This window comes from Tasmannia lanceolata, unplaced genomic scaffold (assembly GCF_043159265.1).
Source record: "Tasmannia lanceolata isolate RefF3 unplaced genomic scaffold, GAP_Taslan_0.1 ptg000020l, whole genome shotgun sequence".
Taxonomy (NCBI): Eukaryota; Viridiplantae; Streptophyta; class Magnoliopsida; order Canellales; family Winteraceae; genus Tasmannia; species Tasmannia lanceolata.
In genome coordinates, this window is record NW_027518697.1 from 392041 (window position 1) to 405338 (window position 13298).

The 13298-nt window shown below is 40.5% G+C and overlaps 2 protein-coding genes across 4 annotated transcripts; one reads left to right on the top strand and one right to left on the bottom strand.

Moving 5' to 3' along the window:
• The first annotated feature begins 3992 nt into the window (after positions 1–3992).
• LOC143854515 (uncharacterized) lies at positions 3993–6101 on the top strand. Of its 3 annotated transcripts, none has more exons than XM_077364523.1 (2): positions 3993–4559; positions 5469–6101. In XM_077364523.1, exons 1-2 carry the CDS (start codon positions 4134–4136, stop codon positions 5865–5867), a joined length of 825 nt encoding a protein of 274 aa, XP_077220638.1. In that variant the 5' UTR covers positions 3993–4133; the 3' UTR covers positions 5868–6101. The 3 variants fall into 3 exon arrangements, with proteins under 3 accessions (XP_077220638.1, XP_077220639.1, XP_077220640.1); XM_077364524.1 differs by having other exon boundaries at positions 5508–6101; XM_077364525.1 differs by having other exon boundaries at positions 5544–6101.
• A 3478-nt stretch (positions 6102–9579) lies between these two features.
• LOC143854736 (vesicle-associated protein 4-1-like) lies at positions 9580–12818 on the bottom strand. The gene is made up of 7 exons (XM_077364844.1): positions 12405–12818; positions 11510–11580; positions 11139–11220; positions 10885–11003; positions 10154–10231; positions 9947–10066; positions 9580–9856 (listed from the first exon to the last, which is right to left on the bottom strand). Exons 1-7 carry the CDS (start codon positions 12643–12645, stop codon positions 9797–9799), a joined length of 771 nt encoding a protein of 256 aa, XP_077220959.1. The 5' UTR covers positions 12646–12818; the 3' UTR covers positions 9580–9796.
• Positions 12819–13298: the final 480 nt, after the last annotated feature.

Consider the following 13298-nt stretch of genomic DNA (forward strand, 5'->3'; position numbering starts at 1 on the left):
GGCTCAAGTTTCATTTCTCACCTTCGAATTCAATGGTGCTCTCCTCCACTTGTAAAATTTCAAGAGTAGTACATTGTTGAAAGTTCCTGGGAGTGGGATCTCTTTGTCTTTACAAAGAGTGTTGGTGGGAGACCGAGAGTGGAACCAACAGTACAACAGAACAAATCCCTACATGCCACTTGGCACGGGAGGCGTAGTTACGCCATTTAAAGGGGAAAAAAGCAAAAAATTAGGACCCAAGATTACTGACATCTGTTCGGTTCCACTCTCGGTCCCCCTCTCAGTCTCCGTATCATTATTCTTATATAAATGGTATATAAAACCTTAGAGATAGGGCTCGTTCTATAATTTCTTAATTTGTGGGCAAATTAGTCTACCTATGAACCAATGCTTCAATTACCAACTTGGCCATCATCACTCGGCACTCTTATAAAGCCATAGTGTGCACTACCCTCATATGGTTTTTTTATGAGTAAGCTGGTGTTAGGAAGACACCTAACAGGCCCCTACCAGTATATTAAATAATGAAAGATGATACAATAGAAGGAACAAGACCACTGCCCAATCGTTAGAACAATTTTAAGTAAAAGGGCAGAACAACTAGGGTCATGATATCTTGGAAGAGAAACTCTAAACAAGCACGAGAAAACAAATACATGATTTGGAATTGTGCAATTGGTTAGGCTTGGGACCCACAGAATCCCTAGAGCAAGACCCCATACTCAAGTGAAGTCATGTTTACTATGATCCAGGAGATCTATCATCTTCTAGCTATATTTCCTTACTCTATAGCTTTTCCTCTACTTCTGAACCATCGGGGGTTTTGCTTTTCTTTGATTGAGAAGTTTTGTTTTCTTTTGTTAGGGGTGCTCTTCTTCACCAGCTTTCTGTTTTCCTTTTCGTTTGGACGTTTTGCCATGAGTCTTCTTAAGTGGGATTGGATTGCAATTGGAAGGATGATCCTTCCATGTTTCAATTTCCTTCCTCAATGTGGAGAGTCCCTTCCTTCAGGGTATCTAAAGGCGAGAATCTATTACCTTGACTCTTGAGGTGTGAAACTTCTACGTGGCACTCCATTTACTTTGTACTGCCCTCCTGTGATGGTGAAATTCTCGTGGGTCCATTTTTGACTCTCCACTCTTCACTTGTGATTTCGGCCTCCACTCTTGCTTGATTTCTTTGAGAAATCGTATTGTTTTGTATAAACTTTTGTCGAATGGTTGAAATCACTGCAAGTCTTACATGCTTTAGGTTTCCAATCGTACTCAATTGGTTGAGTGATGGTGCCGCTTGGAGCATTGATGCAAATAGTATCCGGGAGAGATTTTCTGACATTTACTTCGACACGAACCCGAGCATAGTTTAGATTAGATGCTTCTGCCATCTGGGTGTCCATATATAGAGGCTTCCCAACAAGGCTTGCAATCTTACTGAGGTTCCTGGCTTTCTAAAACTTTAGGTGGAGCTCGGGGAATCGAATCGAAATAGGGATTTTAGAGAGCTTCAACTTCTCCATTGCTATATGATAGGGCTGGCAATTTCACCCGAAAAAGCGGGGATCCGCCCCGCCCCGTTTGGGGCGGGGATTCCCCGATTTGAGAGGGGAAGGGGATTTTAAAAATCCCCCAGTGCGGGGAGGGGAAGGGGATGGAGTTGTCCCTTCCCCGCCCCGTCCCGCTCGCCCCGTTAATCAATGCCATTTTTTTGTATATTTTTAAGTGTTTTTTTTATAGGAAAACTAATAGAAACTCTGTGGATCGGCTACAAGATTCCCCCAAACATAGACTTAGCTTGTCTTTTCCTTTTAATTAGCTTCTGAGAGCATTTTGGAAACTATAATAACCTTTTGACAGATGTTGAAATAATAAAGACAAGCTGAGTGAGTGAGTGTATGCAATTATCAAAAAATCGTAGTACCAACATCGGTAGCCAAAATAAATTGCATTTTATTATTAAAAGTATGGTATGGCCCGCATCATACGATGATCCAAACCATCCATTAGATGGGGCACACCCTAAATAGGTTGTGCCCCAAAAATCATTTCCATAGGTTGATCCTAACCCTCCGATCTATAGAGGAATAGGATCATTCAGTACCTCTACAGATCGGAGGGTTAGGATCAACCTAAGGAAATGATTTTTTGGGCGCAACCTATTTAGGGTGTGCACCATCTAATGGACGGTTTGGATCATCCTATGGTGTGGGCCATACCTTACTTTTAATAAAGTCAGGAGTGCGATCATCAGAATACAGTAGTGCTCATAACATTTCCCAAAATTTGTGAGGGGCAAATTAGTCTACCTATGGTTGAGTGATGGTGCCACTTGGAGCATTGATGCAAATAGTATCCGGGAGAGATTTTCTGACATTTACTTCGACACAAACCCGAGCATAGTTTAGATTAGATGCTTCTGCCATCTGGGTGTCCATATATAGAGGCTTCCCAACAAGGCTTGCAATCTTACTGAGGTTCCTGGCTTTCTAAAACTTTAGGTGGAGCTCGGGGAATCGGATCGAAATAGGGATTTTAGAGAGCTTCAACTTCTCCATTGCTATATGAGAGGACCATTTTTTGCAGAAATAAAGGCCTTCCTCCATAATTTTGGATTGGAAACTCTAACATAGAGTTGCAGTCCTCCGAATTTGTAAATCCTCCTATAGTTTTCAAATCAAATACGTTTATTAAACCTCTTTTGAATTGAGCTAATCATTTGGTAAATTCGTATGACAATAATTATTTGAGAAAATAAATATTTAATAATAGACTAATTTTTTATAAGTATTACATTGCTTATTTTTCATATAAGGGAAACGTTATCAACACTACTGTATTTTGATGAGGGCACTCGTCACTTTATTAAAAGTACTAGGGCTGTTCATTATTCGGGTTTAACCGAAATAACCGACCGAACCGAATTCGTTCGGTTATTTGGGTTCGGTTGGAAGATCAATCGGTTCGGTTTCGGTTTTCATGGATGCCAAATTTCGGTTTTCGGTTTCGGTTTCGGTTATCTCAAAAAACAATTCGGTTAACCGAAATAATGATAAAAATCATTATTTTTTCAAAAAAAAGTGTGATACGGGCACTCCAAAGGATGATCAAAACCGTCCATTTGATTGATCACAACTTAATTAGGTTGTGCTCCAAAAATCATTTCGATTGGATGATCCTAGCCCTCCGATCGAAACCAAGATTTTGCATTTTCCCCTCTTTTTTTCCCACTATTCGGTTATAACCGAATTTTTAATCGGTTCGGTTATATTCGGTTTTGAAAATTTTCGGTTCGGTAACTGAAATTTTTTCGGTTATCAAATTTCGGTTCGGTTATAACCGAATAACCACCCCTAAAAAGTACGGTATGGCCGGCACCATAGGATGATCCAAACCGTCCATTAGATGGGCCACAGCCTAAATAGGCTGCGCCCCAAAAATCATTTCCATGGGTTGATCCTAACCCTCCGATCTATAGAGGGTTAGGATCAACCCTGTAACATTCAGATCAACCCTAAATGGGCTGTGCCCCAAAAATCCACATGGGATTTGGCAACCAATTTGACGTTTGCTGTGTGAGAAGTAGGTTGAGTTTTGGGTATAATTGGTCTTATTAATTTACCTCATATGAGGTGGCTGTTCTCACGTGCAAAAGAAAAGGCTTTGTTATACAAGCTTGAAATCGGAGGTTTGATCCGGCTTAACTACCTTAAAATGAAGGGTTCGAATGGACGAGCTTTCCTCTCATTGGGCCCATCAAAATGAAGGGTTCGAACGAGCTGCCACGAATACAATCACAATTCGTGTAGCGGAATTTTAACAACTTTGTGTTTTTGCGATGCGGACCCCACCTGAAAGCTGTAGCCAACCAAAACCGAGCCTAACACGCAACGTGTCATCGTGTCGGTAACGAAACCACACGCAACGCCGTAAGATCTTGCCACATATTATTTCATCCTTTATTATAAATTCTCATAATAATAAAGGATGAAAGGGAAGAAATAATAGAAAGTATGAAAACCACGGTTGTATCCCCGTCCACCTCGCCACCTTACACTCTCCTCCACTCCCCCCATTACCTTTTATTAAACCCTTTCCCCCCTTCCTACGCAAAATCTTCTCATTTTCCTCCGCCCGGCGATGGCCCCCCGTCTCTTCCGGTGCTTCTGCCGGGCAAAGAAGTCATCGCCGGAAAACACAACCGCCGAGGAGCAGCGGAGGGGAGGAGCCGTTCTGGTGGAGCTGTTCTCCTCTCAGGGATGTGCCATGTCACCGGGGGCAGAGCTCCTATTGTCGCGACTCGGGAGGGGAGATTTCGAACTGGACGTTCCAGTGATCGTGCTGGCCTACCATGTGGACTACTGGGATTATCTGGGATGGAAGGACCCATTCGGTTCTACCATCTGGACCGTTCGTCAGAAAGCTTTCGTCGAGGCTCTGCGTCTTGACACCTTGTACACGCCCCAAGTGGTGGTCCAGGGCAGCTCCCAGTGCTTGGGCACCCACGAAGAGCTTCTCCTCTCCACCGTCCGATCAGCCAATCGCTTTGCCGCTCTCACCTTTCAGGTTCGTAAATTATCAAAAAAACATTGGTTTTTTCTTTCTCTATTATTACTATTAGCCCTCGACTCCATAACCAACTCGCCCGAGTCGACTCCTTTTTACCTTGCCCGTGTTCCGCGTTGCACCATATCCACACTCTGCGTTTTGCCCTACAAAGTCAATTAACTCCTCTTACTCTCTCAAATTACTACCGCGTCAACCACGTTCTTTGTCGCGTCCGTGCCAAGTGGACAAAGGATTTTTTTATTTTTGTTTTTAAATCCAATTTATCTTTTAAAATGGCCCTTGATATTCACACTACCTTTTTCTATTAATTGCACTAACTCACCTCGTCTTTTCTTTTAAATGATCTTCTGAGAGCTTTTGAGGAAGTGGTTAAATAATGAAATGAGGAGTTGAGTTATGCAGTTATCAAAGCATTGTAATGCCAATATCAGCAGCCTTTGAAACATATATTTTTTAAGGAATGCTATCGACAGTCGTTGTTTTAAAATGGGACACCCAAACACTGAAAGTAAGATTCAAAGAACACTAGAACCAGTTCCAGATAGAAAAGGGAACTATCATGTCCCAGATTATCTTTCTTTATTATTGATCTACCTTCATCTGTCACGTTGTAGTTGGAAGGAGTGATGCTCGGTTGTTGAAGTTTCTAACCCATAAACTGGATTTGGGTGGCGAGTTTCTATCCCTTACCTAACTATAACCTAAGTTATTTTTATAGGTAAGCTGTATATATCTATTCAGTATAACTATTCTCCGTTCATCATAAGATACTCACTATCTCAATCTCCAGATCTCTGCAGATATCATATTTTTAAGCTAAAAATATACCTAAGAATAATGGTGTATAGTTTATATACCTGACAATATTTTTCAACGATTTAATTTCTGTTATGTTTCCCTTGATAGTCGATTGTGGACCATTGTCCCCTCATTTTTGTGGAACAGGCGAGTTTCCAACGCTCATCACCGGACTCTCTCCAGGTGTGTCTATCAGGAGCCCTGAGAAGAAAGGTGGAGAGTCATGGAGCGGACGTCATGGTGGCACTCTACGAGAACGGCCTCGTCACTGACTGCACCGCGGGTGAGAATAGAGGGCGCGTTCTGAGCAACGACTTCGTGGTTCGGAAGCTTGAAAAACTGTGCACCGTCAAAGACATATCCGCCAAGAAAACGGTGACGGGATCCGTTAACTTTTCTCTGTGGCAAGGATTCAACAGTAGCAAGTGCGGTGTTGTGGTTTTCGTACAGAACAGATCCCTACACTCGTTCGGGTCTCAGCAATTCCAGTTGCCTCATAATCTTTGAAATTTGCTGATCCTGCACTGCACTGCACTTACTATTTTTTTTTTCGGACCATTTTGTACAGGGTATGTGCTTGGGTTAGAGGGCATTCTCTGCTTTTCTTTCTTCTTCCTCTTCTTCTTTTGTTTTCCTTTTGGATGTTTTTTTATGAAGAGGGTGAGGGGAAATGGGGAATTTTCTGCGCTACTAAGTCCCTTTTAGGATTTGGAATGAATACTGTTTCTGGTTTTGCTTCTATTATTAATATTTCTAGTTGCGGCGGTGATAAAGAATGAGTTTAATTGGATACTGATCTTGGAATACCAATTGTTTGATGAAAAGCCTCTGAGAGTTATCTGAGTGGCATGCTGCCAAACAATGAAGCGGCAATGGTGCAATGCTGTTTCGGTTGTGACTTGTGAGTGCCTCCTGCCTGGGTGTGGGATTTAAGGTGGGACCAACCCTAGTTTGGGACAGGTTTAAATGGCCTACCCTAACTTTCCGTTTCCACGCCGTATTGGCTAGGAACAACATTTGGTGAGCGTAGCCAGGAATTTACAATTGGGGGGTGGGACTAATTTAGACTTGGCTGCATTGGTCAAATTTTTTTTTTTTTTTTGGGGGTGGGAGGGGGGACCTATTTTCACCCCTCGCTCCCCCCCAACCCCCGCCCAACCCCTCATGCTATATGTGCCTAGGGCTGGCAATTTCACCCGAAAAAGCGGGGATCCGCCCCGCCCCGCCCCGTTTGGGGAGGGGATTCCCCGATTTGAAAGGGGAAGGGGAAGGGGAAGGGGATTATAAAAATTCCCCGGTGCGGGGAGGGGAAGGGGAAGGGGATGGAGTTGTCCCCGCCCCGCCCCGCTACGCCCCGCTAATCAATGCCATTTTTTTGTAAATTTTTAAGTGTTTTTTTTAAGGAAAACTACTAGAAACTCTGTGGATCGGCTACAAGATTCCCCCAAACATAAACTTAGCTTGTCTTTTCCTTTTAATTAGCTTCTGAGAGCATTTTGGGAACTATAATAACCTTTTCACAGATGTTGAAATAATAAAGACAAGCTGAGAGCCTGAGACGCTGAGTGTATGCAATTATCAAAAAATCGTAGTGCCAACAAAATTTTAGGGTTGGATTGCAGGTTTTAATTTTCAACAAGAAAAATTTAGCTACTAGAAATTTGTTTCATGTCAGCACTAGACTGAATTGCAGTTAAAGAAATAAGTCATTTGTTGATTTTGTTCTCTTCTCCATTCTCATTTCTCATGCTCATCTGGGGGTTAACATGCTATACAGAATGAACTAATGAACATTATTTTGCGTGTGTGAGCGCCCACTTATGGACTTTTAAAGTTCATTGTGACTACTGAAATAGTTACTTTTTGCACATTGGCTGTCTGTTAATGAAGGTAATCCTGGTGCTCATTTCCTATTTATCATTCCATAATTTATGCAGAAAATTGCTGAAAGATGAGGTCCTGTTGTTATTTATGTTTGTTGTCTCATCCATGCATTTCTGATTTTGTCCATCTGTTTGTTGATCACATGAATAGAATCATAGCATTCATCACAATATTGTCTGTAATGGACGTAGAAGAAAGAAGCTCTGTTTGCTGGTTTGATTGGGTTCCAAAGAGGGGGCGGGGCGGGGATTTTGTCCCCGAAGGATGCGGGGAGGGGAAGGGGATTAGATATTCCCCGCGGGGAGGGGAGGGGGATTCCCCACCATCCCCGCAGAGGGGAAGGGGAAGGGGACCCCAACATCCGGCCCCGACCCGCCCCGTTGCCACCCCTATATGTGCCTCCACTGGCTGGCCGGAGAGTAGCCACAGCTCATATACGAGAAATGGGCGGAGAGGACTAACTGGAAAAGGCTAACTGTGTTACTTGAAGGAGAAAAAAAAAAGAGGACAAAGTGAAAGCCACCCCAAAGTTGACCACCAAATGTCACGCTTCTGTGTAGGGGCCTGCTTAGGTACGAGACTATGTGAGACCCAGCCTACCCTGGGAAAGGTTTAGAGGGCCTAGTACAACGGGTTTCTCATATACATCTTAAAAGTGTGTAAAGATCTTAATTGCAGTAATGTGCATCGTTTTGTATCTCTCCTTTATCATAGACTCTACTGGCAAATCACCTAAGAGGACATGAATCGAGTGTTTAAGACCCATCAACCCACAGCCACTTCAATTGGGCCCCCAGCAACTCAAGTAAACCACCATCCTCATCGATTCTTCGGTAGCCTCGCGCTTCTTAATGTAGGCCTTCTTTGCCTCTTTCAATGAATCGAGGGTGTTCGGAAAGAGCCTCATGTGAGCCGACGATCCAACTGCTGTCCAATTGCCCTTAAGAACCGAAGGATTGGAGTTAATAGCTTGATTTTCAAGCCCCAGACCATCTTGGTTGTGGGGTTTCCAACCTTGTTCTGCTCTTTAATAATAGATATCTTATCCATTCAAATATATATATATATATATATATATATATATATATATATATATATATATATATATATATATATATACACGAGTTTCAAAACTCCCCAGAGTTATTATGGACTCCTCCGAGTCAACTCCCTTTCACCTTGGCTGCAATTTTGTCCGAGTCCCTGTTTTCTCGCCCTACAAAGTCTATCGAAACTCCTATTAATCTTCTCCCAAGATATGACCGCATCAGCCGAGTACTCAGCCATGTCTACTGATACTCTATCGCATTGTGCCAAGTCGATTAGGATTTTCTTTGGCAATGTTTTGACCCACATCAACATTTTATCCGCAAATCCATAAATGAAAACCAAATGCTAGAAATTAAAGAAAATTTGAGTGGCAGAGGTACGTTACTGGTTTAACACTACCTTTAAGATAGATTATCACCCCTACCACCGTGAGAAAACAATCAGGTTCCTTGCAACCTATCTCAAGGATACAACACCACTTTACGTTGTCTTTGTCTTTGATGGTGTGCACACACCGGCTCAAACCTTGCGAAGACGGTCGATGCCTAATAATTTGCCCAAGTAAAATCAAGAAATTTGAAGAACAAAGAAAGTGTATATGAGATGTTTCAAGAAAAGGCAAAATAGAGAGGAGAATCATACAAAGACGTTTGTGTGTGAGTGAGAGAGAGAGAAAGAGAGAGAGAGAGAAATCTCTCATCTATGAGACTTTGCCTCTCACCCAACGTCTCCTTTCCATGAAAATGGTTTGCAAAAGTCATAAGATAGTATTGCATCAAATAGATAGTAAATGTTAAAATGCATAACAGTTGAAATAAAAGGATATGAAACGAATATATAATTTAAAATGGGAAATGATATCCCCCCTTCTCCCTGAAACGAATAAAAGCATTCTAATTTTGTTTCCTCTTTTCTTGGAGGCTGGACAGGGAGAAAGATTAATTTCATTAAGGCAGAACCAGCCATTAATATAAACAAGGTATACTAAGAAGAAAAATCTTTTGAAAGCTATGAAGAGCTTCACTGGATGAATTCACAGAAAAGTGTCCTCGCTATTACAATGACAAATCAAATTAATCACCCCATAAAAAGGTTAATTAGACATGAATGATGTCAATGGGCCGAAATCTCTCTCCACGTGAAAGTTATACGAAGGTAATTGAGACATTCCTAATTTTTCTTGCACCAAAAATCAGAGGTTTCGAAAGTGCTTTTAATGTCATCCATGCGAAACAATTTTATTCAGAACCCGCAAAATCACACTATCTACAATAGGAAGAAAGCCTGAACAAAGTAACTCAAACCCATGAGTTTCATCCACATTTTATGCATCAGAACACGTTATTGTTTTCATGATAAACCTTTAAATTAAACGTTTAAACGGACGCTGATAAACCTGGAAACAGAAGGGGATAGAGAATGATACACTGTTCCTCCATAACACATAACAAAATCATTCCATTCGAGCAACAGAAATCTTACAACAATGCCAACCGCACTTTTTACACTGAATCAACCCCTTCAACCTGTTGCCGAGCAAGGTATCTTTCCCTTCTTTCCTTCTAAGAGAAACAACGGAGATAAAAACAATATAAGTAGAACTTCAATGAAGCAACACCAAATAAATAAAAAATAACATATAACTAGTTTACCCATTCATCTATGACTAGCCCTTCACCAACAATCCGTGGACCAGTGTCTTCAGGAGGTTTTTTACGTGCCTCGAGTGCAGCCTCAGCCTCAGCCAACTGGCGTTTCAGTTTCTCCATTGCCTTATAACAACACATCCATGAAATATATTAGCTTATTTAAACAGAGAAAAATCCGTTACAATGGCAGCTATCGAAGGACCTACTTACAGTGCTAGGACGATCCGCATCCAAGAAAACAACCCGCAGAATTTGCTCAACCGCTACCTGGTCTTTCTGCTCATCAAACTGTTGGAAAAGGTTAAATTTTCAGTCAGTCAGAAAATAAGTTAAAGAAAGACTTCTATACAGCGATGCTGATAACAATTAATCAAATGGCCTATGTAACTAGGGCACTCCATTTGCAAATAGAGTGCCCTAGTTAACGTGATTTGACGTCAAAAAGCATTAAAGTCTGCCCACAATTCATGTTAAAAGGGGGGGCGCATTATCCTACAAGGGGCCAAAAAATCATCTCCCTTACAAGTTTTATAGATTTATAATTTGGCATGATTTAATAATCAAAATTTAGTATTAAGATTTCGGAAAAAGAAATACATAAGTGTTATTTGAATCTTAAGATGAGTTTTAAAGTTTCAAATACATTTAAAAAAAAAAATGCATTCATTCAGCATGATCAAAAAGAGAAAACACTCTTTTAGGGAAAAAATAATCACACAAATAGGAAGCATGCCATTACTTAAGAAGAAACATACGGGAAGTGTGCTTCCATTAAATTTGGGAAGCAAGAAAAATTTAGCTTCCAACTACCTTCCTGAGAAGCGAGCTTCCCACCCGACTAGAAAGCTTTTGGTAATTGTGGTTCAAACATACAATGATGTGTGCACAAGATTAATACTTTAACAATTAGAAGTATATCTTAATTTGGGGATGTTACTCACCAGCTCTGGTACATATTCAATTCCTCCTTGCACCTTCAAACTAACGATCTTAAATTTAACCTTGCTCTTCTGATCTGTTTGTTTCTCGTTGTTCTCCGGATGCTCAACAAACTTGAATACTAGTGATCAAAAGAAAAACAAAAAGGAGATGCCATAAAGAAAGTGTGCTGCAGTATCAACTTAGCACACCAAGAAAGAGATAATAAAATTGCACCAATAAACAATATCATGAAACATGCACAAAATTATTATACCAGTTGCTATAAGACTTTCACCAGGAGAAAGTATACCCCCTGGAGGACGCATAAAACAACTCTTGGGTGCAGTTGTTTGAAACTAAAATCACAAACAAGAAATGATTCAGGTCATGAAAATTGATTATAAGAATACGGATGATAATAAAAGCAATGATAAAACAACAAAAAATCATAAAATAGAAGATTCATTGTGGCCTAATACCCTAAATCCAATATAAACATATATATAGGTAAGACTTTAGTATCTATAGCATTCGGTATATTAATAATAAACATGTAAATCAACTCTAATAAATAATCGGAACCTCTCAGCATTGGCCAAATAAAATCATCAAGTGAAACAAAAAACCAAGAAATGTTGTCCTTACCTTAAAGGCTACATGAGATCTGCTGCTATTTTTAATCCGGATTGCACTTCTAGCCTGTTTACCAGGTTCATCTTCAACAGAAAACAAATAAATAACTTAATGATCAAGCAAAAAGAAGGAAAGCAGAGACACAAAAATCAATTAAACTACTCAAGACCAACACTCAGCATCTAGAGGTAGTACTCTGGGTTATTTTTGCATTTTCTGTTTGAAAATTTACCTTAAATCGGGTTGGGTTTGTGTAAAATCCAAATCATTTTTCGGCAAAAGCCCAACTCAACCCGATCCAAGTTGCACACCTAACCATCCCACCAAAAATAGATACAATAGACATTTGTACACAATCAAATCTGAAAAAATAATTAGAAATCAAACCAAATCCTCACCCAAACCGAGAAACATCATAAAGTCAACCCAATTAATTGATTAACGGGTTGACTTTTTGTTGGATTAAAACACTCAAACTAACAAATGAATTAAAGAAATGACTCTCTTACCGTGTAAGGAGAAAGAAAATGAAATAACCCAGTTCAAAAACAAAAAGTGGGAGATAAAAAAGAGAACCCAATTTCCTAAATTAACTAAAAATCCAGCCTGCAAATCTACAGAAAAAAAAAAACAAGTTATTAATAATGAAAAAAAAAAGACCCAAATAAAAAATCCATAAAAGAAAAAGACCCAACACCCCCAAATCGATTAAAAATCCAAATCTAACAAGCCCACCAAACGAAAATATAGGGCTTTACTGAGAATGAATGCAGCCTCATGAGAAATAGAAAAGGACCCAGATCAAAAATCAGTTAAAGAAAAAACAGAATTTCCCAAATTGAATAAATGATCCAAAATCAACAAATACACAGGAAAAAAAAATCAGAAAGAGAATAGTAAAACTCACATGGAAAGTAAAGTTTGCTTGCAGGATCGAGTCTGAGCCTGCGTCTGTTGGGAAGAATAGACCTCGCAACCGAAGAAACTGGGTTGGGATGAGGATTTGAACCCTCAATCTGTTGTTGACTTTGACTATTCTGCTGAATACTCTGAGTAGATGAAGAAACATTACCCGTCTGCCAAAATGGCATCCTACACAGACTCCACACCTTCCCATCGGAAGCAGAATTTTCCTCCACAATAGCCATCTTTACCGCAATTCCAAAGCCCAGAAAATGGGTTTTCAGTCCATCCAAACAAACAAAGTAGCTACTTTTCTTTTAATCGAGATTTGGGGATTTCTCGGACATAGGGAGGGCCAGATCTCTCTCTCTCTCTCTCTCTCTCTCTCGCTTTACGCTAAGTTGGATTGGGAAATGACGAAGGCAAGCAGGCAACTTTACTGAGCGGGAGGTGGGGCCGGTAACTGGTAAGACAGCTCGGATCTTAAAGGAATTCGTTGTATTTAATATGTGTGTTGACGTCCGCTATTTTTCTTTTGTTTTCTTTCTTCTTTTCTTTCGTATTTATTTTGTATGTCTGTGTTCTTCCCTTTAAAATGTGTGGGTGGAGAATTAGTGGTTGGGGGATTTATATTGCATGGGATTGGTAGCTTATGTAGGTTTAATTGCCTTGAAAGTTGTTCAGTCTAAAAGTTGCTCCGGCGCAATCCGTCGGTGCAACGGCGTTTGTGGAGTGGAGTGTGTGATTAGTGTGCGAGCGTGCCAGTCTTTCTCTAGGTAAGAAAATCGGAAACTCAATTCAAGAGGTTCGACGACCGAAACATTTTCTTCTCCTGTGATTGGATTTCAGGCAAATGAGAACAAAAGGGGAACTGCACTTCTTCCTAGCTCCTCTGCCT